This window comes from Lynx canadensis, chromosome X (genome assembly GCF_007474595.2).
Source record: "Lynx canadensis isolate LIC74 chromosome X, mLynCan4.pri.v2, whole genome shotgun sequence".
NCBI classification, from domain to species: Eukaryota; Metazoa; Chordata; class Mammalia; order Carnivora; family Felidae; genus Lynx; species Lynx canadensis.
This window is the reverse complement of record NC_044321.2, coordinates 38,940,532-38,965,243: the sequence shown is the minus strand read 5'-3', so window position 1 is coordinate 38,965,243 and position 24,712 is coordinate 38,940,532. Positions and strand designations below refer to the sequence as shown.

Here is a 24,712-nt window from a genome sequence, read left to right as displayed (position 1 = left end):
GTATGGAAAGAGCCCAAATGTCCAACAATGGATGAATGGATAAAGATGTGGTGTGTATGTGTGTATACACACACACACACACACACACACACACACACACACACACACACACACATATACACAATGGAGTATTACTCGGCAATCAAAAAGAATGAAATCTTGCCATTTGCAACTACGTGGATGGAACTGGAGGGTATTATGCTAAGTGAAATTAGAAAAAGACACAAATCACAGGACTTCACTCATATGAGGACTTTAAGAGACAAAACAGATGAACATAAGGAAAGAGAAACAAAAATAATATAAAAACAGGGAGGGGGGAAAACAGAAGAGACTCATAAATATGGAGAACAAACTGAGGGTTACTGGAGGGGTTGTGGGAGGGGGATGGGCTAAATGGGTAAGGGGCACTAAGGAATCTATTCCTGAAATCATTGTTGCACTATATGCTAACTAATTTGGATGTCAATTTTAAAAAATAATAAATTAAAAAAAAAGAAATAGTAAATAATAATAATAATAATAATAATAATGATAAATAAAAAAACATAAGACTGGAGAAAGTATTCTCAATACATTTTTTAAATTACCAAAATATACTGTCAAAACTTCTACAAATCAAAAAGAAAGATAAACTAGGTGATGGAAAAATAAAATATATCTTAAAAACCCAAAATGGCAATTTAAAGAAACCCCACTCGTCAATAAATTTATGCTTAAAAATAAACATGATGTGAAGATTAACCTGCCCTGGTAACTTTATGAAGTACTTAAACTAAGAAAATGGATGACTCACTATTATGCACAGTTCTTCATTTAGGTGAGACTTTTAAACAACGGTTAGTTTGGGGCGCCTGAGTGGCTCAGTGGTTCAGTCAGCCCTGCATTGGGCTCTCTGCTGTCAGCACAGAACCCGCTTCAGATCCTCTGTCCCCCTCTCTCTCTCTCTCTCTGACCCTCCCCTGCTCGCTCTCTCTCTCTCTCTCTCTCTCTCAAAACTAAATAAACATTTAAAAAAATAAATAAATAAAGGCTCAACTGTCCTCTGAGCTCCAATCATAGACAAACTGTACTAAAAAGGATTACAATTTTCCCATTATGCCTCGCCTTTTCAGTCTCATACACCCATCTTCAGCCGTCTTTTATTCCCAGGTACCAACTTAAGACCAAAAAAACAAAGAATCATTTTGTTGCCGTTGGTTATACTTGCTTTTAAATTCCTGCACTTAAGATCATCTTTGGCCAATAAACTGTGTCAGAGCAATCTATCTCTCTTAATAAAATATAAAGTGGTTCACACAAAATAGTACAAAGAACATTCATATTTTTTCTTTCCAATACCTTTTCCTTAGAAGTAGTATTTTTAAGTAATTAACAAAACAAAGAAAAAAAGAACACAGTTTATTTTGAGCATAATCAGTAGTAATCAGCCCAAAAAATAAATAGGAAACAGACATGCAAATGTTCACTAACCTTCCAGTAGTCAGATTGTAAACTGTAGTACCTCTGGTATGCAGATAATGCTGAAAAAGGGAAAATAAGTATGAGTCGCAATTATGTCCCATTTCAAAATCAACAATACATGTTTTTAGAAACATTATAACAAGCCTCCCACCATACCCACCACCTCCCAACAGACAGTGATATTTAAGAGCAAACAATTTACAAATCTGGGGCCTCCCCCTCCTCATAGTCAGACATAGTAACAAATGTCAAATACATAGGAGTTCATGAATGTAAAACTGCACTCACATCTCAAACCTAAGCTTTAACAGAATCTAGGCTTCCTCTTGAATCAACATGACCTTCCTCACAGACCAAATCTGATAAAAGGATTAAGATTTTCTGAGTCTACTCCAGAATAAGGGACCTCCCTTCTAAGAATGAGCAAGAGCTCAACCACCTCCAAGAGCAAAGGGAGTATTTCTTTCGCGATGCTTTTTTTCACAAAAAAAATCCATCCCACAATTACCTTGCTCCAACTCAATTCTAAAACAGGGCATCACACAACCCTAAATGCCCAAGGCATAAAAGGCTTTGGGAGAAACTACAGTTCCTGTGGATCTAAAAACTCAGTGAGGGGGCACCTGGGTGGCTCAGTCAGTTAAGCATCCAACTTCGGCTCAGGTCACTCAGGTCAAAATCTCACGGTTCATGGGTTCGAGCCCCGAGTCGGGCTCTGTGCTGACAGCTCAGAGCCCGGAGCCTGCTTCAGATTCTGTGTCTCCCTCTCTCTCTGCCCCTCCCCCGCTCGCGCGCGCGCGCTCTCTCTCAGAAATAAACATTAAAAAAATTTTTTTTAACTCAGAGAGGGGGTTTTAAAAAAAGTAAAATAAAAATTATATACACACATTAGAACTGGCAGTGAGAGCCCTTTTTAAAAATTGATGAGTGGGGCGCCTGGGTGGCGCAGTCGGTTAGGCGTCCGACTTCAGCCAGGTCACGATCTCGCGGTCCGTGAGTTCGAGCCCCGCGTCAGGCTCTGGGCTGATGGCTCAGAGCCTGGAGCCTGTTTCTGATTCTGTGTCTCCCTCTCTCTCTGCCCCTCCCCCATTCATGCTCTGTCTCTCTCTGTCCCAAAAATAAATAAAAAACATTGAAAAAAAAATTAAAAAAAAAAAAAATTGATGAGCGAGGCGCCTGAGTGGCTCAGTTGGTTGAGCATCTGATTTCGGCTCAGGTCATGATCTCACGGTTCGTGAGTTCGAGCCCCGCATCGGGCTCTGTGCTGACAGCCCGGAGCCTGGAGCCTGCTTCGGATTCTGTGTCCCCCTCGCTCCGCCCCATCCCTGGTTTGTGCTGTGTCTCTGTCTTTCAAAAATGAATAAACATAAAAAAATTTTTTTAATTGATGAGCAACAAGTCATGGAGGGTGTGATGTACAGCATGGTTGACTACAGTTAATATTGTACCACAAATTTGAAAGTTGATGGGTAAATCTTAAAAGTTCTTATCACAAGAAAAAAAATTTTTTAATGTTCATTTATTTTGAGAGAGAGCATGCAGAGGAGATGGAGGGCAGAGGGGAGGGGGGACGGGAAGAGGGGGAGGGAGGGGGAAGGAGAGAGGGGGAGGGAGAGAAGGGGAGGGGGAGAGGGAAGGAGGGAGGGAGAATCGCAAGCAGGCTCCACTCCATCAGCACAGCACCCAACATGGGGACTTGAGCTCATGAACCGTGAGATCATGACCAGAGCCAAAACCAAGAGTTGGACGCTTAACCGACTGAGCCACCCAGGCACCCCAAGAAAAAAACATTTATGTACAGTAATGGATGTTAACTACTTATTGTGATTTTGCAATGTATATATTGAACCATTATGCTGTACAGCATCTGAATCTAATGGTATACATCAAGTATACCTCAATTAAAAAAAGACTTGGATTTTTCAAATAAGATTTAACAAATGCAATAAAATTTTACAATGATAAAAATGGAGGGAAATGGAAATTAACATTTTCTAGAAGTACATGTATAATGCTTCCATACTGTTTATCAGTAAACAGCCAAAATATATATGAATACAATCCAGAGAACTTTCTAAGCAAGTTCAAATTAGAGAAGCATTACCCAAAAACATCATTACATATCTGAATAAGTAACTTAAATAATGTTCATCTTTTGGCATAAAGATGATGCCAACCAACCTATCCTTGGAAGCACATCCAGTTTTGGTGAAAAGCTGATTGCAAATCATCCTGCATTTTCTAGTTGTTCACACATGATTTGTGCTAGTTCATAAAGGTCATTGATTAATGGTCTTCTAAAAAGAAAAGTAAACCAACTTATTTATCAAACTAGCTGGAAGAGAATAGTCAAACAAGGTTCATGTCCAGAAATCATCACTGATTTATAAAAGACAGTCATGGGAAAGGTATTCTCCCTCTACTGCTGGATGCAAACAAGGAAGCATATATATCACCAAATGCCACCACAAAGGGAACTATGTTTAGTATGAAGCCCATAGAAGAGAAACAAGTGGAAAGTAGCTGGATACTTCTAGACCTCAAACTAGGCCTAGTACACAACTCACCTATGAACTTCCAATTATGGGAGGCGATTAATGTGCTTATTATTTAAGCTAGAATCAGGTCTTTGCTTTTGAGCCTAAAAACATCCTAACCAACAGAACTCCAAGTCTCTAGCAATTTTGTCCGGTCACCATGTCAAATCTGGACTGCCCTTTTAACGATGCTATAGAATCCCAACAACTTTGGAAGGTTGTATTTCCAATAACCTAATAATATATGTTATGTGACTTCGTAAAATTCACATTTTAGAATTAGAGGAGCCCTTAAAGAGATAATATGGTACTTCCAAAGTAACTGAAACTGAAGCCTATGTGACTATCAGTTGGGAGAAACATGGCATCTGTACTACAATATGATTAACCAAGAAATAAATATAAACCCTCAAATTCAAAGTCAACAAACTGCCAGCATAAATCTGTAAATCACACATTTCCTTCCATGAGCATTTGTTACCTTTCCACTCATTTACACATTTCTCAACAATTATTACTTTACCCCATTAGACCTAGCATTCTATTCTAAGAAAAGATCTTAACATATTTTGATTCCTGATCCAAATAAATCATTCAAACTCGAAAGACTATAAAAGTGCCCATCACCAGAGTCTCTCTAGTGAAATCCTTTTATTCAAAGCAAAGCCATCATTTCAAATCTCTAAGTCAGTTACTCTATCCACGAAAAAGAATTCCTAGTCCACTACAACTACATTTTTCTAAAGTCCTTAATAGAGAATAAGGGGAATCATTTGTTTGGACATCCTTAAAATGCTTAAACCTTTTTCACAATGACTGTAGCATATATCTTACTAGGCTCTTACTTCCCTAAATCATCTCATCTTCACTTTGTGATCCCTGAGTTCTCCACCAGTTCAAGAAGTCCTTCTTCATCCCACTAGGCAATCTTTTTAACATTACTTCAGGCAAAACTTTTGTTTGCTTTTGCCACCTAACAAAGAGTGATGTGCCCAAAACAAATTAATATCAACTCGCTATCAACCAACTGCCAAAGCTCACATCTTTTTAATCCTGGGAAGCGACTTTATTTATGAACAAACTTCAAATTACTTTTGCATAATTTTGAGTTTTATTTCATTTTTAAATAAGCACATGTAGTCTTTTTGGATTAAAAAAAAAGAAAAATATAATTTAAAAGATTATTTAAAAACTGTCAAAGTACTAACAAAGAAGCTAGGCCTGAAAAAAATAAAGACAAAACAATGAGAAGCAAGTTAAATTTAACTATTATAACAACTTAAGTGTTCTTTAATCTTTCTCCCATGTTCATTATTTGGCCCTTGACCTCATGAAAACAGGAGAAGAGGAAGAAACAAGGAAATTTTCAAGGATAAAAGAATCACCTATACAGATGGGAAAAGGGTACTATACACAGTCATTTGTCCTTCATAGCCACGCTATATACATACCATTTTTCATACATGAAAATGATAAAATTAAATAATAATGGAAATAGCCCAAACTGGGAAAACGTTAAGGAAATAGGCAGCTTTTTCATTCTACTAGTGCTATAAGTATAAATTAGTAAAACTTTTTTGTAGCTTAATTTAGCACTCAAAAGTTTTAATAGTTAACCCTTGCACAACACAGTTGAAAATCCACATGGAACTTTCAACTCCCCAGAAACTTTACTAATAGCCTACTGTTGACTGAAAGCTTTAACATAAAGAGTCGATTAACATGTATTTTGCATGTTACATGTATTATATACTGTATTCTTAAAGTAAGCTAATGTTAAGAAAATGTTAATAAAATCCTAAGAGAAAATACATTTATAGTACTGCAGTGTATTTACTGAAAAAATTCCACATATAAGTGTAGCTATGCAGTTCAAACACGTTTTTCAAGGGTGTGTGTGTGTGTGTGTGTGTGTGTGTGTGTGTGTGTGTGTACTGTTGCTCAGTAAAGCCTAGGACATCAACGTATTCCTTCTAAAAATAAAAACAAAGATTTAGCTACAATGATAGACAATATACTGATGATGTTAATAGCAGGAAAGAAATAGTTTACACATCCAACAGAGAATTCTCCTACCTGTATGATAGACACTTATTCAGGAAACTGAAATATTACAAAGTGCATTTTTGAGGTGGAGAAATTAACATGATACACAGGGTTAAAGAAAGTTACAGAGTTTAATTCAGTTTTCAAATATTGGAAATTTATTGTAATAGAAAAGTCTACAAAAGATAAGCATCAAAAATGTTTAAAAACAAGTGCCTCTAGATGATAAAAGACCAATGGGTCATTAAAGCATTCACGTAGTGTTTCATAAGTATTAAGTGGCTAACAGTGAAATACAGATGTGAACACATGGCTCCAGCTCTCAGGCTATTTAACTTTCATGGTTATGTATCTTATAATATTTTTCTTTAAACACCAAATATATTATTTGTGTAAATGTTAAAATAAGTGTACTTGTGTTAAAATTAGGAGATGGTCAACATCATCAAAGGAGGGCTCCCAGGAAGGCAATAGGATGTAGTATGAAAGAAGCAGCTTTAGGTAAACCTGTGTTCTAATCCTGACCTCACCACTTACTAAGAGACTGTGACATTAAGCCTTTTTTTTAATTTCCTTTTATTTTTTTCATCATAACAAGTGTATACTCTTTAATCCCCATCACTGGGGAGCCTGGGTGGTTCAGTCAGTTAAGTGTCCAACTTCAGCTCATATCATGATCTCGCAGTTTGTGGGTTTGAGCCCTGCGTCGGGCTCCGTGCTGACAGCTCAGCGCCTGGAGCCTGCTTCAGATTCTGTGTCACCCTTTCTCTCTGCCCCTACCCTGTGTGTTCGTTCTCTCTCACTCTCTCTCTCTCTCTCTCTCCCACAAAAAATAAGCATTAAAAAAAAGATTTAGTTACTTAAAAAAATCCCCATCAGCTATTTCACCCATCCCCCTACCCACTGGCCCTGTGATAGCCACCAGTTTGTTCTCTATAGTTAAGAGTCTGTTTCTTGGTTAGTTTGCCTCTCTCTTTTTTGTTCCCTTTTGCTCGTTTGTTTCTTAAATTCCACATGTGAGTGAAATCATATGGTATTTGTCTCTCTCTGACTGACTTAATTCACTCAGCATTATATACTCCCCTAGCTCTACCCATGCTGTTGCAATGTCAAGATTTCATTCCTTTTTTTTTTATAGCTGAATAATAAAATTCCAGTGTGTGTGTGTGCGTGTGTGTGCGTGTGTATACACACACACCACATCTTATTTATCCATTCATCTATTGATGGACACTTGGACTGCTTCCATAGTTTGACTATTATAAATATAGTTTGACTATCATAAATAATGTTGCAATAAACCTGGGGGCATATGTATCTCTTTGAGTTAGTGGGGTTTTTTTACTCTTTGGGTAAATACCCCATAGTGTGATTGCTAGATCGTAGGGTAGTTCCATTCTTAAATTTTTAAGGAACCTCTTACTGTTTTCTAGAACAGCTGCACCAGTTTGCATTCCGACCAACAATGCACAAGAGTTCCTCTTTCTCCACATCCTTGCCAACACTTGTTATTTCTTGTCTTGTTGATTTTAGCCACTACGACAGGTGTGAGGTGACTGCTCACTGTAGTTCTGATTTGCATTTCCCTGACGAGTGGATATCAAGCCACTTAATTCTAGTTAATTCTTTAGAAATCACAAGCAGCCTAAGAGTTTTTCAATAAAAGAGTAAGGTGTAACTGAAGAATAAAAAGAGAAGTTCAAAGCTACAATAGAATCTGTTTGCAATTAAATAAAGAGAGACGTATTTCCAGAGAAATACAGTAGGGAGTAAAGAGGGTTAAGAAAGATTTACGACTTCGGCATGCTTGGAAATATTACGGCTTTGGGTTAAGACTGTCAAAACAAAACAAAGAGGGTGTGCCTGGTGACAAGTCCATATATGCAGCACAGGATAAAACGAAACAACAATGTAAGTTAAAGGTGACAGCCTCGCCAGAAAAAAAGGGAGCCGCCTTCAGAGTTAGATGTGATAGAAATGCAAGGAAGGAAAAGATTTAAAATTCCGTCTATACTCCCAATATTAGGCTATGTACTAACTGCAGGCAGAACTCAGTATTTGTAGCCCAATGTATAACACTACAGGTTAGCTGCTAGTGGATGAGTCTGCGGGTCTGGAAGGAGACAAAGCTATGTCAGCTGTACTGACTGCCATCTTTAGGCCAGAACAGGCTGCAGTTGCCTAAAGAGTTCTTTGATTTGTTTTGTTTTGTTATCTGAGGCTTGACTGAAAAATTTTTATTTATACCCTGGAATAAATGAGTATCTCAGAGAGCTTATATTAACTATTTCATTTCATATAAATGACTGATGTACTTAGCTCACTAGCACCTTTCGCCTTCTCAAATCCTGATTGCCTAAAACACATGTTTTCCCTTTTTCTTAAGTTTATTTGAAGAGAGAGAGAGTGTGTGGAGCAGGGGAGGGGCAGAGAGAGAAAGAATTCCAAGCAGGCTCTGCACTACCAGCACAGAGCCCAATGCAGGGCTTGAACTCATGAACTGTAAGATCCTGACCTGAGCCGAAATCAAGAGTTGGATGCTTAACGGACTGAGCCACCCAGGCGCCCCCATCTTTTCCTTTTTATGCAGCATTAATACATATTAAATACATGTTAACATTTGAAAAGCCTTCTGAACAGCATCCACCACAACAGATCTTTGTTCCCACATCCCCCTCTCTCCACATGTTTGAAAAGATTTAATATTACAGATTCAAGCAGACAGAAAGTTGGAAAAGCAAAGAAACAATCCTTTTACCACTACATCAGCACCTTCAGAGGCCTTCAAGTCAAATTAATGCACATACTGAAATCTCAGACTTACTGCTTCCTTGTCATTATTAAATTAATATACTCCTCAAGGTCTTTAGTATCTCACATCTGGCTTACTACAAGAGACACCAACTATATGTCTTCTTTGTGTTCCCTTCAATGTGTTCTGCTACAGCTCTCTGGTTCTTGAAGCTACTACAACTTGTGCTTATTGCCTAGACACAGGCTTGTGACAGCCTGGGTTATGGTGACTATTTTGCTCCCTTCGGTATTTCTACAGTGCATTTTGTAATTCTAGGCCATGAGCAGACTGAGCAAAATCGGGGATTCCCAAATTTGCAATGAAAGGCGTGGAGGCACTGGTGATCTTTATATATTTTTTTATTTTTATATTTATATATTTAAATATATATTATAATATATATATTTATATCACAGTTCAAAAACCACTCAATACACTGAAGTCGCGTGGAAAAATCGAGTGCAATGACTGTGAGTACAATGACAATGCGTGAACAATCACCCCAACCGCAATGGGTTTTCAGAGAGATATGTAATATTCATTTTCTATGGATACTACACGGCCGTTTAGGTCAGTACTTTGGGTTTTTATTTCATTTTATTTTACTATCTCAACACAAATTTTTACTGTATAGCAAACATATATACTATGCAAACTAATTCCCAATGATTCTCTAAGTGAAAGGAGTTTAAGCAAAGCAGATTCTTAAAAGAATCACAACCTTTAGTTCTAACAGCTACAACAATGAAGAGAACCATGCAAGGATTAAAAAAACAAAAACAGTAATTTTTGAAGAAGCCAAACTCAACATCTATGACTGGAAAACATGCACTCTATGTTCTTATACTTCATATATCTTAGGATGGAGTATTGTCATTCCACCCAAGAAAGACAGAGAGAAGACAAAGAGAGCTCATCTACTCTGATTAAGACCTCTTCACATTAGCAACTCTTGGCTGGAAACTTGCCCTAGACATCTCTAACTGCTGAGCAACTAAAACCAAAATTTATTTTGACCACAAGTGACAGACAATGCAACAAAATGACAAACTACTTGAAGGAAGGAGGGAAGGGAGAGAAATCAATCCCTGGCAGGAATTTCAAAGAAAACCCCCAGCTCACCATGAACCATAAAGAAACTTAAAGTTTCAAGGTTTTCATGCTGATATCAGGAACGGGTAATTATTAGATCTCCTTCAACTGTTTTCCTTTAGGAATTCTTACTCTCTCCCAAGTTTCTTACCTTATAATTTTGATGTGTGGTCTGAGGTAATTTGCTACTTAATTTTATAAATAACTTACTTCACTTAGTGATTATCATTTCCTATAATCTGCCACACATATTTACAGATACTTACACACGATTTCTATTAAACTGCTCCTAAGGTCCATCACATATATTCTCAAGAATATCTATGCTTGTCCTACAGCCCAGGGCTCTCTGGGATTCTTTTCCAACCCAAGGAAGAGAAATCACCGCCCCATCTCCATGGCTTAACACAGCCTGTCTAACAGCTCCATCAGCTCTTTGGTTGGGCAAAGGTTAACGGGTTAGCTTTGGGGTGAGGAGTGGCAAGGAGGTATGGTAGATGCAGTGAAAACCCATTCAAATCCTGCTTCAAGGAAGGAATACTGGGAGTCCTGCCCGCAGACAGCCTCCAGCAGTGAGCTGCCTTAGGTGCAGAGCCACCTTGCCCGAGGTCACACTCCTTCCCAGGCTGGCCAGTATCCAGTATCAAAAGGATGGAGTATAAAGGCCTGTTCACCTTGCCCCAAAGTTGGGATAGCTCTGAAGGGCCATTCTAGCTCCAAGGCTCCCCACGGACCTGGCCAAGGCTGTGACAGCTCAATTTCTCACCTCTGTCCACTCCTCCCTCTTCTCCAATCCAATCCTTGGTCCCCTACCTTCCACAGGTGCTGATCCTAAAGGCCCTCCTTACTAAATATCCTGAATGCTCAACTCCCTCCAGAGGAATCCAACCTGCAATAGGTGGTGTGCACTGAGCCTTCGTTTTCCTACAATAAGGATAAATTCCTAGAAGCCAAATGACCCCATCAGATGATCAAAATTGTTTTTAAAAATTCAAACTCTTCAAACAAATTGCGAACCAGAAAGGCTTTAAAAAACTGTTTTAGAAAATCTTTTTTCCCTTCTGCTTCAAATTCATCTGACAAGACAGGAAATATCTTTTAATGAATAAATCCATAACAGTAATGATAATCAAAGTATACCATCTACAGATCAGAAATTTTTAGGAATTCCTGTAAGACAGGAAGCAAGATGGGATCAGAATGACAAGTAAGGACAGAAAAAACACAGTCCAAAATGTACACAAAACAGATTCTACCATTCTGTACTGCAGAAGTAGAAGCGGTTTCTCACAAGGAACCCCAAGCTCAGAAAATTTCACACATAGAAGAGGACTCAGGACCATAATTAAAGAACTGTCTTCAGAATAACAGGACCAGTAAGTCCCCCACATACATATACCTGAGGAGCTTATTCAACATGTTCGTTGCATGGTTCCTGTTTACTCCCTAAAAAGCCATGGTTTATAATCTCTTCTCCAAAATTAAGTGCCTATTTGGTTGGGGCCAGAGCTTCTCATCTCGTACTGGGTTCCAAAGAGGAGGAGGAAGCAGCCCGAGGCAACAAATGTCTCCATAAACTGGTGGTGGTGGTGGTGATGGAGTGTGGAGGGGCCTGCTAGAGACAGGCTCTACTTCTGGACTTACAGGAAGATGGTGAAGAGTGGACAGAAAGAATTCAACAATTAGTATATAGAAAGGAATTTTTTTTTTAAATCTTGGAAACGTGGTCAATAAAGACTCAAGGAGGATTAAAAAAACATCAAGGAAACAGAAGCCATCAGCTTAAAATATTAAAATAGACTAAAATATTAAAATAGAAAAATATACCAATATACTGCGTCCACTGCCACCTTCTTCTCCTTCCTGTTACAAATAATTGACCTACTGCCTAGCTATCAATGGCCAGTTCATCTACATGACAGTAAATGGGTCTCAGAGTACCTCTTTTCCAGGACTTAAAATCCTCAAAGGTTATCATTCTCTTCTCCCATCTTATTAGATTACTCCTGCCAGCTAGTTTGCCAACAGTCTAGTTGCCACATACCCCCACCTCACCTCCCAAAAAAGAAAAGAAAAAAAACCATCCAAAACAAATATTCCTAGACTCTTCATTACCTTCATAGCCAGACACTTTATAAATGGAAAATATAGCTAAGTTCATAAATTAATAAAGTTTTAAAAGCTACTATCTATCTATCTGTCTATATGACAACAAAGCAGCAAGAACCTCTGTCCAATCCTCCATATACAAACCTAATTTTCAAGTCTAGGTCTGTTTATGTGCCTTCAAATTAGCATGCTCTCCAAGTAAAAGATGTGGCATTAAAAATTTGTATTATACAGGATTTCTGTGTCTTTTTTAAAACAGTTTCCTTTAAATGAGTTACTAGCCTTAATTAAAATTAAAACATAGAGTGTTAAATAATGATTAATACCTAGGATCCTGAAGACATTTTCTAAGTACTAACCAGTTTCACAGAGCAATCCCCAAATCCTTCTATCTCTTGCTTTTCAGATTAGAAGACTGAAGCTCAGGGGTATTTATATATATATTCCTTATATTATCCTTAACAGATTATATATATATATATATATATATAATGCCACTAAAAACAATAGAGATGAGCTGGGAGAGAAACCTAACTTCAAACCTCATATATAACACCCGTGTCAAATAAAAATTGCATATTCGTTAGGAAAGTGTTCACCTGACCTAATAAAAAAGTGGCACAATAAAACATCAATATTAAACAGCAGTGATCCTTCGCTCCAGCCCTGAAACCTGCCAGTTGCTTTGCCCACTAAACACATACTATGTTTACTTCCTCTGCATTCAGATGTTTACTATCATCAGAAGGTTAAAACTTTCTGGTTTCTAAGGATACAATTTTTCTTTGCTATGGGTTCTGCCTTTGGTATTGGGGGAGTGGGTGGTATTTGGGGGTGCTTTATCTTCCTAAGTGAGTAATGATCTGCATCAGCAGCTTGGTACTATAAAAAGGACATATCTCGGGGGCTGCCTTCAGTCATTTAACTCACTTCTTACAGGAAAAAAAAACTTCAAATGAATAAAAAATGTGTTCTCTCCGGTGCTCAAGCTCATATGTAATCACCTCTCTGTGTTACTTACCTTTACAATAACATGACTACAGATCAGATTTTCATTTAAATATTTTCTAGCTAAAATGAAAGTTTTACAGCCAGGATAAAGAAGAGAAATACAGAGTCTCTGTTACTTCTCCAGAGTGTCCATCAATGGCTCACTTTCTACTATGGTAGAACCTTTAAAGGGCAGGGATTTTTCCCAAAACAGAACAGAAGTGCACATATAGGTGGTTATCAGTTTAACTGGTCAACTTATTGATGATTTACATAGAGTTACATGAACTTTTCACATTTCTTCCTACCCCATTTTTCTTTCTCATTGTTTAGGATGTTCACAAGCTTACAACTTCTTAAAAGTAAAAATGATAGCTCCCTCAGTAGAGTACAAACAATTACAATTATTTTCAATACATATATAAGTCAAATAGTAATTAACAAGGGGAAAAAATTACCTTTTGGATAATCTTCCAATAAGAGGTTGAAGTGACCTAATTGACAAAAGAAATCAGACTCCACTTTTCCTTCAGCTTTTAAGATTAGAGATTCGTAGCAGCGAACAGCCTAGAAATAAAAAATACAAACATTTAAGAAGAAAGAAAAACCCTAAAATGCATTTCCTTCCTGAGATAATGCACATATCCTCCATTCAATCACCCAAGAAATCAATGTATTTCACTTCTACCTCAGACACAGTCCATGCAGCATTCCTTAGATACCTAAGTATTTATTAGAAGAGCCACTGGTTGTGGCATAAATACTTTTCTTACCTATAAAATACAAATAGTTGCCAGATAAGGAGCACTTTGATAACTTTATTCATAAGTTATAAATCTAAATTATTACTGTGGTCCTTGTTGCCATAAGCAAATAATATCCATCTTTTGCGCAGATGGAAAGAACTTTATTCAATTATGTGAGAATTCACAGAATCTCCAGAGTAATAATAGCTACCATTAATACTGAATAGCTTTCTGTCATAACCTCTATCAGTTTAAGCTACCATGAACTGCCTTTGCGACGTCTTCTCATGATATACTTCAAACCCACTCCAACTCCGGTCTTTCGTCTTACCCTCACATACACCCATTATGTACTCACTCTCACAATGTCTTCACCAAATAAAAAAAGTAACATACTATGTTAAGGAGACTTTTTTTTTTTTGTAATAAAGAATACTGCAAGAGAAAATGAACGATGGAAAGAACAGACTTCTGGAATCCTGACAAATTCCAGTTGCCATTAGCTACAGGAGATCCTGGGGAACTTCTCTCTGACTCTCAGGTTTAGTAACAGAGGACTGACAAAAGGATTCAAATTAGAAGACTTCAATAAGGGTTTATCACAGTGCTTAACACTCCATAGATACTTAATAATTGTTTCTTTACTTTCTCGTCAGATAAGTAAAAGCTCTCTTTCAAGACTGTTTCAAGCTTTCCAACAGTTTGTCAAAATTTCCCTGCTAATGATTTACTCTACAATGTTATGTGCTATAAGGTGTCCTGGAGTCACTAAAGAAAAAGTATATGATTTCTCAAATCTCTGGGTACCTTCCCAGGTTTGGCACCCACAAAGAAAAGAACCAGAATAGCTTCTGTTACCAAAAAATCCTTTCACTACCACTTCAAGAGCATTTGATGAGATAAGAAAATGTGATGTGGGGCAAAGTAACCACTCAGAATCTCTTGATTTTTCCTCTCCTGTGAAATATAGGGCCTTTTGATGGAGAGTCTCAAAATGTCTATCCTAAAATTTACCTATGCAAAGCACATACGTAAATGTACATCAAGTTTGGAGAAGCCATCCTAAACCAGGCAAATTCTGGGATGACTCTACTATCCTTAAAGCCTAACATTTACAAAAGGGCTATCTTCATTTCTTATTCCACTCTTAGCTATCTGCATGTGCATATGTACCAAATCACAATCACTAAAAACTAATCATTCTGCTTCTCTGTAATTAAGACTCTGAATGCTACACTGAAGTCTCAGAAATTACTATAATTTGGAGGCATGAAATCTCAAGATCCTCTTTATTTAAAGTCATATATAATCCTATCTGGCAGATGGTTAAAAGTACAAAGATACAATTTACTTCAGTACTTTTTAGTATCAGAAAAATTCATAAAATTATTGGGCTACACCATGACAATTCTTAATTTTACATTAAATGAGTGACTTTAAAGTAAAGAGTAACTGTAAATAAAGTACTCATTAAAATAGTTATTATCTTTTCTTCTTAAACTCTTAGTAAGCTATTTAGAAACTTTTTCTACTCCTCCCTGATAATTCCTTATGGCTGATCAGCATTAAATTTTATGAGCAAATATGGTTCCATAGTGAAAAAAGGATTCAAGTTATAAATCCAAAGAAATTTTCTTTAATGATCTAATAAGCAAACAGATGGCAACACTCTATACTCCCGTCCTATGGCCATACCTTGATGCCACTACCATGATCTACTGCCTTATCTTCCAGTGCCCATAAAACAAAGGAACACATCTAAAATGAATACCATACATAACTCTGATCATCATGAAGCATAAAACCAGGTAAAAGCCAGAATGGACAGACTTTCAATTCGCCTACCCACCCATACACTCAGGCTTCACTATCAAGTTCATAATCATTTCCAACAAAGCCAGCATGTACCTACCAACAGATAGTGCTGGTCAAAGATGATGCTGACAGAGCCAAATATTGAATAAGATGAAGAGGAGCAAAAAGTCAGAATAAAGTTTCCAAGTGCCCGTGTCACCACTTCGTAGTGAAACCTCATGAATTTATTTGAAGTGTCTGAGGAAAACCCTGGCATTAGATACAGGCAAATACTAACAATTTTTTAAAAGCATTTAAAGGAAAATAACTGGGGATAATTTCCAATACTCCTAACTCATACAATAATCTAGAATGAAACACAGTATTTTTACAATAACATTTTTAGTCAAAAGGCTAATTATACACTTAGAAGATCTATATAGATAGTTTAGATTTAGAACAAAGTTTAGATAGACTTCTATAAATCAAAAATATTGCCTGTTAAAATAGTTGCTTTTATATTCTTGCTGTTTTTACTTGAAGTATACGCAAGTAAGATCATCCCCATACAGTGTACACAGGGAAAAAAGGACTAGACTATAAAACAAATGTTAAAAATACAAAGTCATACAGAAACATTATTTATTTGTTCTTTTTACTTCTATTTCCTAGATTGTTTCATAATTAACCTCTACCATTTCTATTCTTATAAAAACCATTAAAAAATTATTATGCTTTCCTCTAGGAATCATCCTACCTCTAATGTGAGGATAGTCAGAAATTTTAATGAAAATCATTTGCATCTAGATCAGCACCATTCAGTAGAGCACTTTCTATGATGATAAAAATGTTCTATAATCTGTCCTGCCCAATATACTATCCACTAGGCACATGTGGCTATTGAGCACTTGAACCATGGCTAGAAGTCAACAACTGAATTTTTAAATTATATCATTTTAATTTTTATTTCTCTTTAAATAGACATGTGGCTAATGGGTAGTGTACAGCTGGATGATTTTTAAAGCTTAGAAACAAGTGAATATTTAATCCATATGCTAAATATTAAGAAAGTAAAATTTCTCATGTTCATAAATGAAAAGCCTGTAAAAATAATGGAGTTCACCGGGGATAAACAATGCTTTTCACAAAAATCTTTTACATCCTATGGATTCTTCTAGTTAGTAGTGGCTTACACATCTATAATCCTTATCACCTACTGTAAAAAACAGTGAGAATGAGAATAAAGTTAATCATTAAATACTAGAATCAAAGAAGAGTAAACTAAGAACCTCCCAGCTAGGTACAGAATGTCAATATCTTCCTCCCATTACAGTATAATTTTCCACAATGTTCAACATAATTTGTGCTCAGTATCTGCTTTATATTTATTATCTGAAAAATCAGTTCTCTCAGAACAGTGAGATTATTACTGCCCTCTATTTCTAAACCTTGACAGTTGAAGTTTAGAGCTCATTAAACACAGACCTGTAACCAATTTACTTTTTTAATGTTAACATTAAAAATTGCTTAAAAACTACAATCTTGTATGATAAACTTGGTCAGGGTCTAGCTAAAATACAACACTTGTTATTATTATTATTTTTTTTTTTTTTTTACATTTTTGAGAGAGAGAGAGAGAGAGAGAGAGAGAGAGAGAGAGAGAGACAGACAGAGCGAGCTGGAGAGGGGCAAAGAGAGAGGGAGACACAGAATCCGAAACAGGGTCCAGGCTCTGAGCTGTCAGCACAGAGCCTGACGTGGGGCTTGAACTCAGGAACTGTGAGATCATGACCTGAGCCGAAAAAGTTGGACTTAAGCTTAACCCACTGAGCTACCCAGGCGCCCTGACACTTGTTAATATTTTAGAATTGCTAAATATAGGCAACTTTTAAACAAATGACTTTTTTTTCCAATTTAAAAGATTAGCTAAAGTAGCTGGGACATACAAATGGTAGAGAAAATTAATGTAGATTTAAATACCCCAATGATTTTAAATGAACCAAAACTTTCAGGTTGAGTATAATAAAGATAAGCATGCAGTCTTGCACGTAAGTCCTAAAAGCCAGCCAGAGATATACAAGATGGCTCGGCAGCCACCTGAGTACTTAAAAAAGATTAAGGGATTTAAGCAGACTACAGGTCAACATGTATGTCATCCATGAAATACGGCTACTAAAAAAGTACTCATGACCCAAATTAATAAAGCATATTATACAAATCAACACCAATGATCAGCTCGCCACAGTTTACCTACTCTGACCAGATCTCTAACATTATCGCCGGTTCTGAGTGCCACATTTTAACAGGTGGTAACTTATAGAGAGCTACAATTTTGGTGAAGAATGGAGGAACTATTGTACGAAAATTATTTTTTTTAAGTTTTTTAAAGTTTGTTTATTTATCTTGAGAGAGCAGGGAGAGAAAGGAGGAGAGAGAGAAAATCCCAAGCAGGCTCCACGCTGTCAGTGCAGAGCCTGATGCAGGAGGGCTCAAACCTGAGCCAAAATCAAGAGTCAGACGCTTAATCCAACTGAGCCACCCAGACGCCCCTGTATGAAAATTATTTTAACTAAGTTTAACTGAAGAGAACTATCAGGGATGCTAAAGCTTTACTCAAAAATTCAGAAAGCTGTCTGTTAGGAAATAAGATTAACTGCACTTTGGGTACTCCAAACATCAGACCAATGAATGGGTATAACTTATAAGCAAGTTTACTCCAGTTCTATCAGAAAAGAGGAAAACTTAAATATGCCAAAAATTAAATGTGCCATCTTTGGCTCATATAAATGCAAAGAAATAAAGCATAAATTACTAAGCTATCTTAATGAAAGTTAGAAAAGAGACTTCTTACTTTGGAAACAATTCAAGAGCTGCATTTTTTAAAAAGATTCCTTGAGCTTCTATGATATAAACAAAGTATAATATTATATATAATACAAACCCACACACACATACATGTGAGTGCATCTCTCCTGAATTAATTGCATGATTAGTTTATTTTACTTGAATTTCCATAATTAATTTCTAAATCAATATAGTATCCTGACGTGTTCCCTTCAAGCCCTAAAAATGTTTGCACTGTTAAAGCTGATATCATTCCCAGAAATATGTCTCAAAAATAACGAGAATTCTTCCCTTTTCCAAACATTCAGCAATGCCTTTGCCTGGCTGCTTCTCAAACACCTTACAAATCTTAAAGAGTTGAAACTACCTGAATCTAAATCATTTTTTGAAATTTCAACTCACATTTTTTAAATGAGGGAAACGTTGCACACTTAAAATGATAATCTTAAGAATTACTGATTAATGACTTAGCTATTCCTGAACTCGTATATCAGACTTCCATACCTGTTTACTGTTGCTGAAAAATTAAAGTGTACATATCACCAGTTCTAAAGGGTATACAGTGAAAAGTCTGTCTCCTAATCCTGATCCCAGCCAGCCAATTCCCGTTCCCAGAAGCAACAAACATTAAAACTTTCCTACTTTATTCGAGGTGATTTTGTGCAGATGCAAGCTGATAGACTTTTCCCCACTTATATATATACATTGTTCTTCTGCAACTTGCTTCAGATTCTAGGTGTCCCTGATATCCTTTCTCTTCTTTCTGTTAAGAGAACCCCTAATTTAATTACACATACGTTTCTACAGAATAAATACTGGGATCCCCAGCCATCCTTGTGGGTGCAGTCTGAGGTTAAGTTCTGGCCAATGGCATACCAGGAAGGACATGCTCTCCTTCAACCCCTCCTCCCCCTGGCTGGAATCACCTAGATGGCAGAAGCAAAAGCTGAGGATGGAGCAGAGGAAAGCAGAAGCCTTAATTTCTAGAACAGTGGAGTTGCAAAGAAGCCGGACACTGATGACTGTCTCTGAGAATTATTTTATTTAACAAATGAGTATGCAGCCCTCTTCCTTCGTTTAAAAAAAAGGCGGGGTGGGGCAAGGAACCTGGGTGGCTCAGTTGGTTGAGCGTCCGACTCTTGATTTCAGCTCAGGTCATGATCTCATTGTCGTGAGATCGAGCCCTGCGTGGAGCTCCACGCTGGGCGTGGAGTCTGCTTAAGATTCTCTCTCTGCACCTCTGCTATTCACATACATGTTCACTTGCTCTCTTCCTCCCTCCAAAAAATAATTTTTTTAAAAGAAGATAAATTTAAAAATCCCAGCCACCTAATGAAATAATCATTAATACATACAAAAAGGATAAAGGAAAAAGGAATCTAGTTAACTGTTACCCATACTTAACAATTTAGAGAAGATGCAAGAACTTACATGTTTGTTAATCTACCCTATCTCCCTCTCTCCAATTTTCAACTAATATACATCTTCTGCATCAAAATAAAGGCAGTATAACAAAATCTAAGCACCTCAGTCTTGCTCCTGGATTTCTCAGCCTCTCTGGACCTACTGCTCTTCATTCAGTGGATGTGCTGGATACTAAAGAGTAAGCAAGCATCATGCACGATGCTATCATGGCACCCTACATATCATTCTTTTCAAACAAACTATTGAAAATGCTTTGCTATTACAAAATATTCTTACAGAAATACACTACTGAAATCAAAACTAGATAACTTAGTAAGTTGCTCAAATAGCTAATATTAGAGGCCTTGATATGTACCAGGCATTATTCTAAGCACTTTACAAATATTTATTCATTGAATCCTCACAATGTCTATATGAAATAGGAAGACCCTACTTCATGGATAGGAAAACTGAGCCACAAAGAAAGCAAATCCTGTGCTCAAGGTGACAGTTACAAAGTAGGATTCAAACAGTATCTGAGGTTACAGTACAGGGTAAGTAGTAAGGTGTTCAACTCAGACCATGCCTAAGGACCTAAAAGTCATTTCCAATATTAAGGACCCCATAAGCAGCTCTTCCTCTTACACTCCTACACACTAGCTCCCTCTACACCAAGCAGAAAAGCGTAAGATCACCACTTCCTGCTCCCACCATGCCACAGGAAGACTTAGCCTCACAGTTCTTTACCAGATTTTCTCACTTTGCTTTACTTTAAATCACATGAAATGCAACAATTCAAAAAAAAAAAAAAAAAGAAGACACACAATCCAAACAAACAAAAACACCAAGTCCCCAAATTCAAAAGCCACTTTTGGCAGAAAAACACTACTGTTCATATATATATGCATATTCATATATATATATATATATATATATATATATATATATATATATATAAAATATACACACATATATAAAATATAAAACACATATAACATTTTCGAGATGAAGGCTTCACCCTACTTTTTGGTATCTTCTGCATTATATCTCCTTAGTTTATCTAGTGTTGTTCTTGTCTCTTTCTAGTATATTTGGCCCAAAAAAAAGGCCAAATACAGCTGCAACAAAGCACACTAGCTATCCTGTCTGATCTGTCAACAAGTTGCTGGATTACTACTATTTCTCCAGAGTTAGTAGGTTTTAACCTTTATCATTGATGCACGCAGACAAACAAATGAATAAACTCTACATCAGCATGCATGTACAGACGTATACCCTCCCAGCGCCAGCATTAAATTTGAAAAAAGCTATTGTGTCAAAATGCCTCTGTTATTTTCCAAATATTTCTTTTCTATATCATGCTAAATGTAACACCATGTAGACAGGGCATAGTCAAGTTATTTATAAAGTTTCTTCAAATCAAGTATGTATATTAAGTTTTGAATAATCTTTAAAACGATGTATATTTTAAATTTGAAGGTAAGGAATGTAGGAGACAGAATTTCAGCAGAGTGACTTCTATGACAAAAGCCCAAAGTAATCTTGTGATTTCCCATATAAAACAGTAGGCATTATAGCTTATATTTTACCTAATTTGCTTGCTACTCCATAGGGTCTATTATTTATCTAGAGGAAGACAGAGGCAATCTTATATGCAATCCCTGTCATTTCAGCTGTACACATTTATTTCAGATTTCCAAAAATATACAAAAAAGGAATAAAGCCATCTACAACAAAATTAAGCAGACCAAATTTGCATAAAGGCAAAAAAAAAAACCAAAACCTGTATCTATTATGCCTGCTATAACCTGGATACTTGCTATAATATATACAGTTCAAGTTAATATCTGTGGTTGTAAAGTATGCATTCATTTGTTTCATACACATTTCTAAAATAATAATAATAAATGCACATAAAAAGGACCAAACATTCCATTGGAGGAAAGAGCGGGGAGGAGCCATCGCATTTATCAGCATAAGCTCCACTGAACATCATCTGCTTTGAATTCTACAATTTTTTTAAGTTTATTTATTTTGAGAGAGAGACACAGACAGACAGACAGACAGACAGAGAATCCCAAGCAGGCTCCACACCGTCAGTGCAAGGAGCCCGATGCAGGGCTTAAACTCACAAACCTCGAGATCGTGACCTGAGCTGAAGTCAGACACTTAACTGACTGAGCTACCCATGTGCCCCTTAATTCTACAATGTCTAATAGGTAGTAAGCACTTCAATTTATTTACTAAATAAATGAACAATCCTTAAAACCAGAGAATCTGCAACACAGTAAAGGCGCCTCCCCAAAGACAGCACTTTAAGAAAAAAAAACAAAAAAGCTTTTTAATCAGTCTGAATATACCCTTAGAGACTTTTCTCTATGCATATATTCAAATAGTTTATAAAACTGCATACAAAGATTTGTACTATTTCTTTAATTCAGTATTAACCGCTTACCATACCAAAACATAGATATATATCAAAATTAACACCTCATAGCATTTTACTGAACAGCTAAACCACAATTTGTTTCTACTGAAGAGAATCTGGTTGTTAACCAAGTTCTTACTATTATTACCCAATGAACATAATTTGGACAATTTATATTTCTTTAGGATAAATTCCTCACAAACAGAAAGCACAATTTAGCTTTGATAATCCCACCAGCAAAGCAGAACCAATGTAATCTTCCACCAGCAATGCTCATTTTCAGTTCTTTGATTACTTTTTTCCAAATATTTACTAACTGAGTTTATTACTTCTTTCATGAACTATCAACTTGTTCATAGACTGTGCACATTTCTCTACTGGATTATGAACAGTTTTTCCTAAATGGTTTGTCAGGTGCTATTTATATGTAAAAGACTTTTACATACAACGTTGTGGCAGAATATCCCTTCCCAGTATGCATTTGCCTTTGAATTCTTTACCAAGTTATTGATGTAAAAGGTTCCTATTTTCTCAAAACCAACTACCACTTCCTTTACAGTAGGTATGTTAGGCTCAAAATTAGAAAATCCCCAGCCCCTGACCTGATGAACACTCACCAATATTTTCTTCTATTGTAAAGAAAGAACCTAGCTAATTACATTTTTCTTTCCTATGTCATTTTGTACTGGCCCAGCATGATTCAGGATCTGTAATTCCCTTCCTTTCTCATCAATGAAAAAACTTAACACGCAGCTCTGTTTCTGTGATTTATATTCTACATAGAATGCTTTCTAACACATGCACTGGGAATAGGTTACCAGGAGTGCTGAATGAAAGAGAGGTAGCCTCAGCCTCTGGGGCTGCCAGGCAAAATCAGCCAAGGTGCCAGGGCAGCCTGAACCTCTCAGCCAGAGCCACTGTTTATGCACCATCACCCATCTTAAGCACCTTCAATACTGGTGCTTGTACTTTGTACTCATGACCAATTCTACTGGTCATGAGTACAAACTATTTTTCCATGCAGGTCATAAAATGGAAAGGGTTGGGGTTTCAAGCAACCTGGACAACCACTCTGCAGAAAACTAAAAATGTCAAGACAACCAACTGTGGCAGTGGGAGTAAGACAAGGTTCTTAATGTGAAATTTCCCTAGTAAGAAAATTAATTAGGAAGAATGGGCTTGAGGGGTAAGGGGGATGAGAACTTGGGGGAGGGGGTAGAGAGAGTGCTGAAACAATTTTTTGCACTGAGGACATCTGAAAGTGTGTGTGAACCTGAGTGCTGGGTTTAGAGGCCTCATTCAGGGGGCAGAACACAAAGCTGGGGACCACCCAAGAAGAGGAGTCAAATAAGACACTCTCCCCATTGGAGAGACTGGAGGACACTGAGACCTCAATGGGCTACACCTTCAACCTAAGTGTAAACTAAAATAGGATAATAATACAATTGTTAAATTTTTCTTTTAAAACTGGCATTGAAAGATGAGGAAAACTATCCATTCCATAATGGCAATGATTGGAGAGGAAAACCTCAAGTATTTGTAACCAAAACCCCAAATTCATTCGACCTGGGTAGAAGATAAAATCTTCAAGCAAGAATTTAACTATATGCAGTCCTCAACTAACAGCAATCCAAAGTATAGGCCCAAATCAAACACACTACTATGACAACCCTGGCCTAAAAAGAATTTCTACAGCTCTGAAGTAAATTCTTTATATTCAAAACGTCACTAAACATGGAAAGAGAAAAAGAGCAGAGCAAAAAAAAGGTGATCAATATGTGGATCTATTAAATGAATATTGCTTAATGCAATATATTAATCACAACAAAATGAAAATAGAATAAATATGCTAGCTAAGAATAAAAGATTGTCAGCGGGATGCCTGGATGGCTCAGCTAGTTAAGCATCCGACCTTGGTTCAGGTCATGATCTCTCAGTTTGTGAGTTTGAACCACACATCGGGCTCGCTGCTGTCAGCACAGAGCCTGCTTCAGATCCTCGCCCACCCCCGCTCTCGCCACGCCACGCACACGTGTGCTCTCTCTCAAAAATAAACATTTTTTAAAAAAGATTGTCAACACTTTTTATTACAGATTTATGCAATTTATTAACACATCTAAAATATAATATAAAAAAGATTTAGAGAAAAAAGACAGAGAAAGAAACACTACACAAATATAACCAAAAGAAAGTTGGCACTGTACCAGGTATCATGAATTACAATAACAATACAGAATAAAGAGAACTGACACATAAATACAAGTATTTAGCAACAGACTAAAGAGCTCAGAAACACACCTTTATATATATGCAAACTTCTAACAAAATAGGCAAATAAATAATAACCTAACCAAAAAACAATGGTGAGTCAAAAGACTATTTGTAAGAAGGAAGGAACAAAAAAAAAGACATTAGACTTCTATATCCACACATACAAAAACCTATCCCACATGAGTTAAAGACC

General features: G+C 36.8%; 1 protein-coding gene across 11 annotated transcripts in view; it reads right to left on the bottom strand.

The window, feature by feature from the left end:
* Nucleotides 1–24,712, bottom strand: part of KDM6A (lysine demethylase 6A) — a 210,330-nt gene that overhangs the window by 125,442 nt on the left and 60,176 nt on the right. For all 11 annotated transcript variants that reach the window (XR_003966785.1, XM_030306234.1, XM_030306230.1 and 8 more), the window contains exons 3-4: nt 13,491–13,599; nt 1,474–1,523 (exon numbers count right to left, since the gene is read on the bottom strand). Coding sequence is in view for 10 of the 11 variants with exons in the window: in XM_030306234.1 (XP_030162094.1) it covers nt 1,474–1,523; nt 13,491–13,599 (159 nt within the window). In the remaining variant the exon portion in view is untranslated. The remainder of the gene's footprint in view (nt 1–1,473; nt 1,524–13,490; nt 13,600–24,712) is intronic.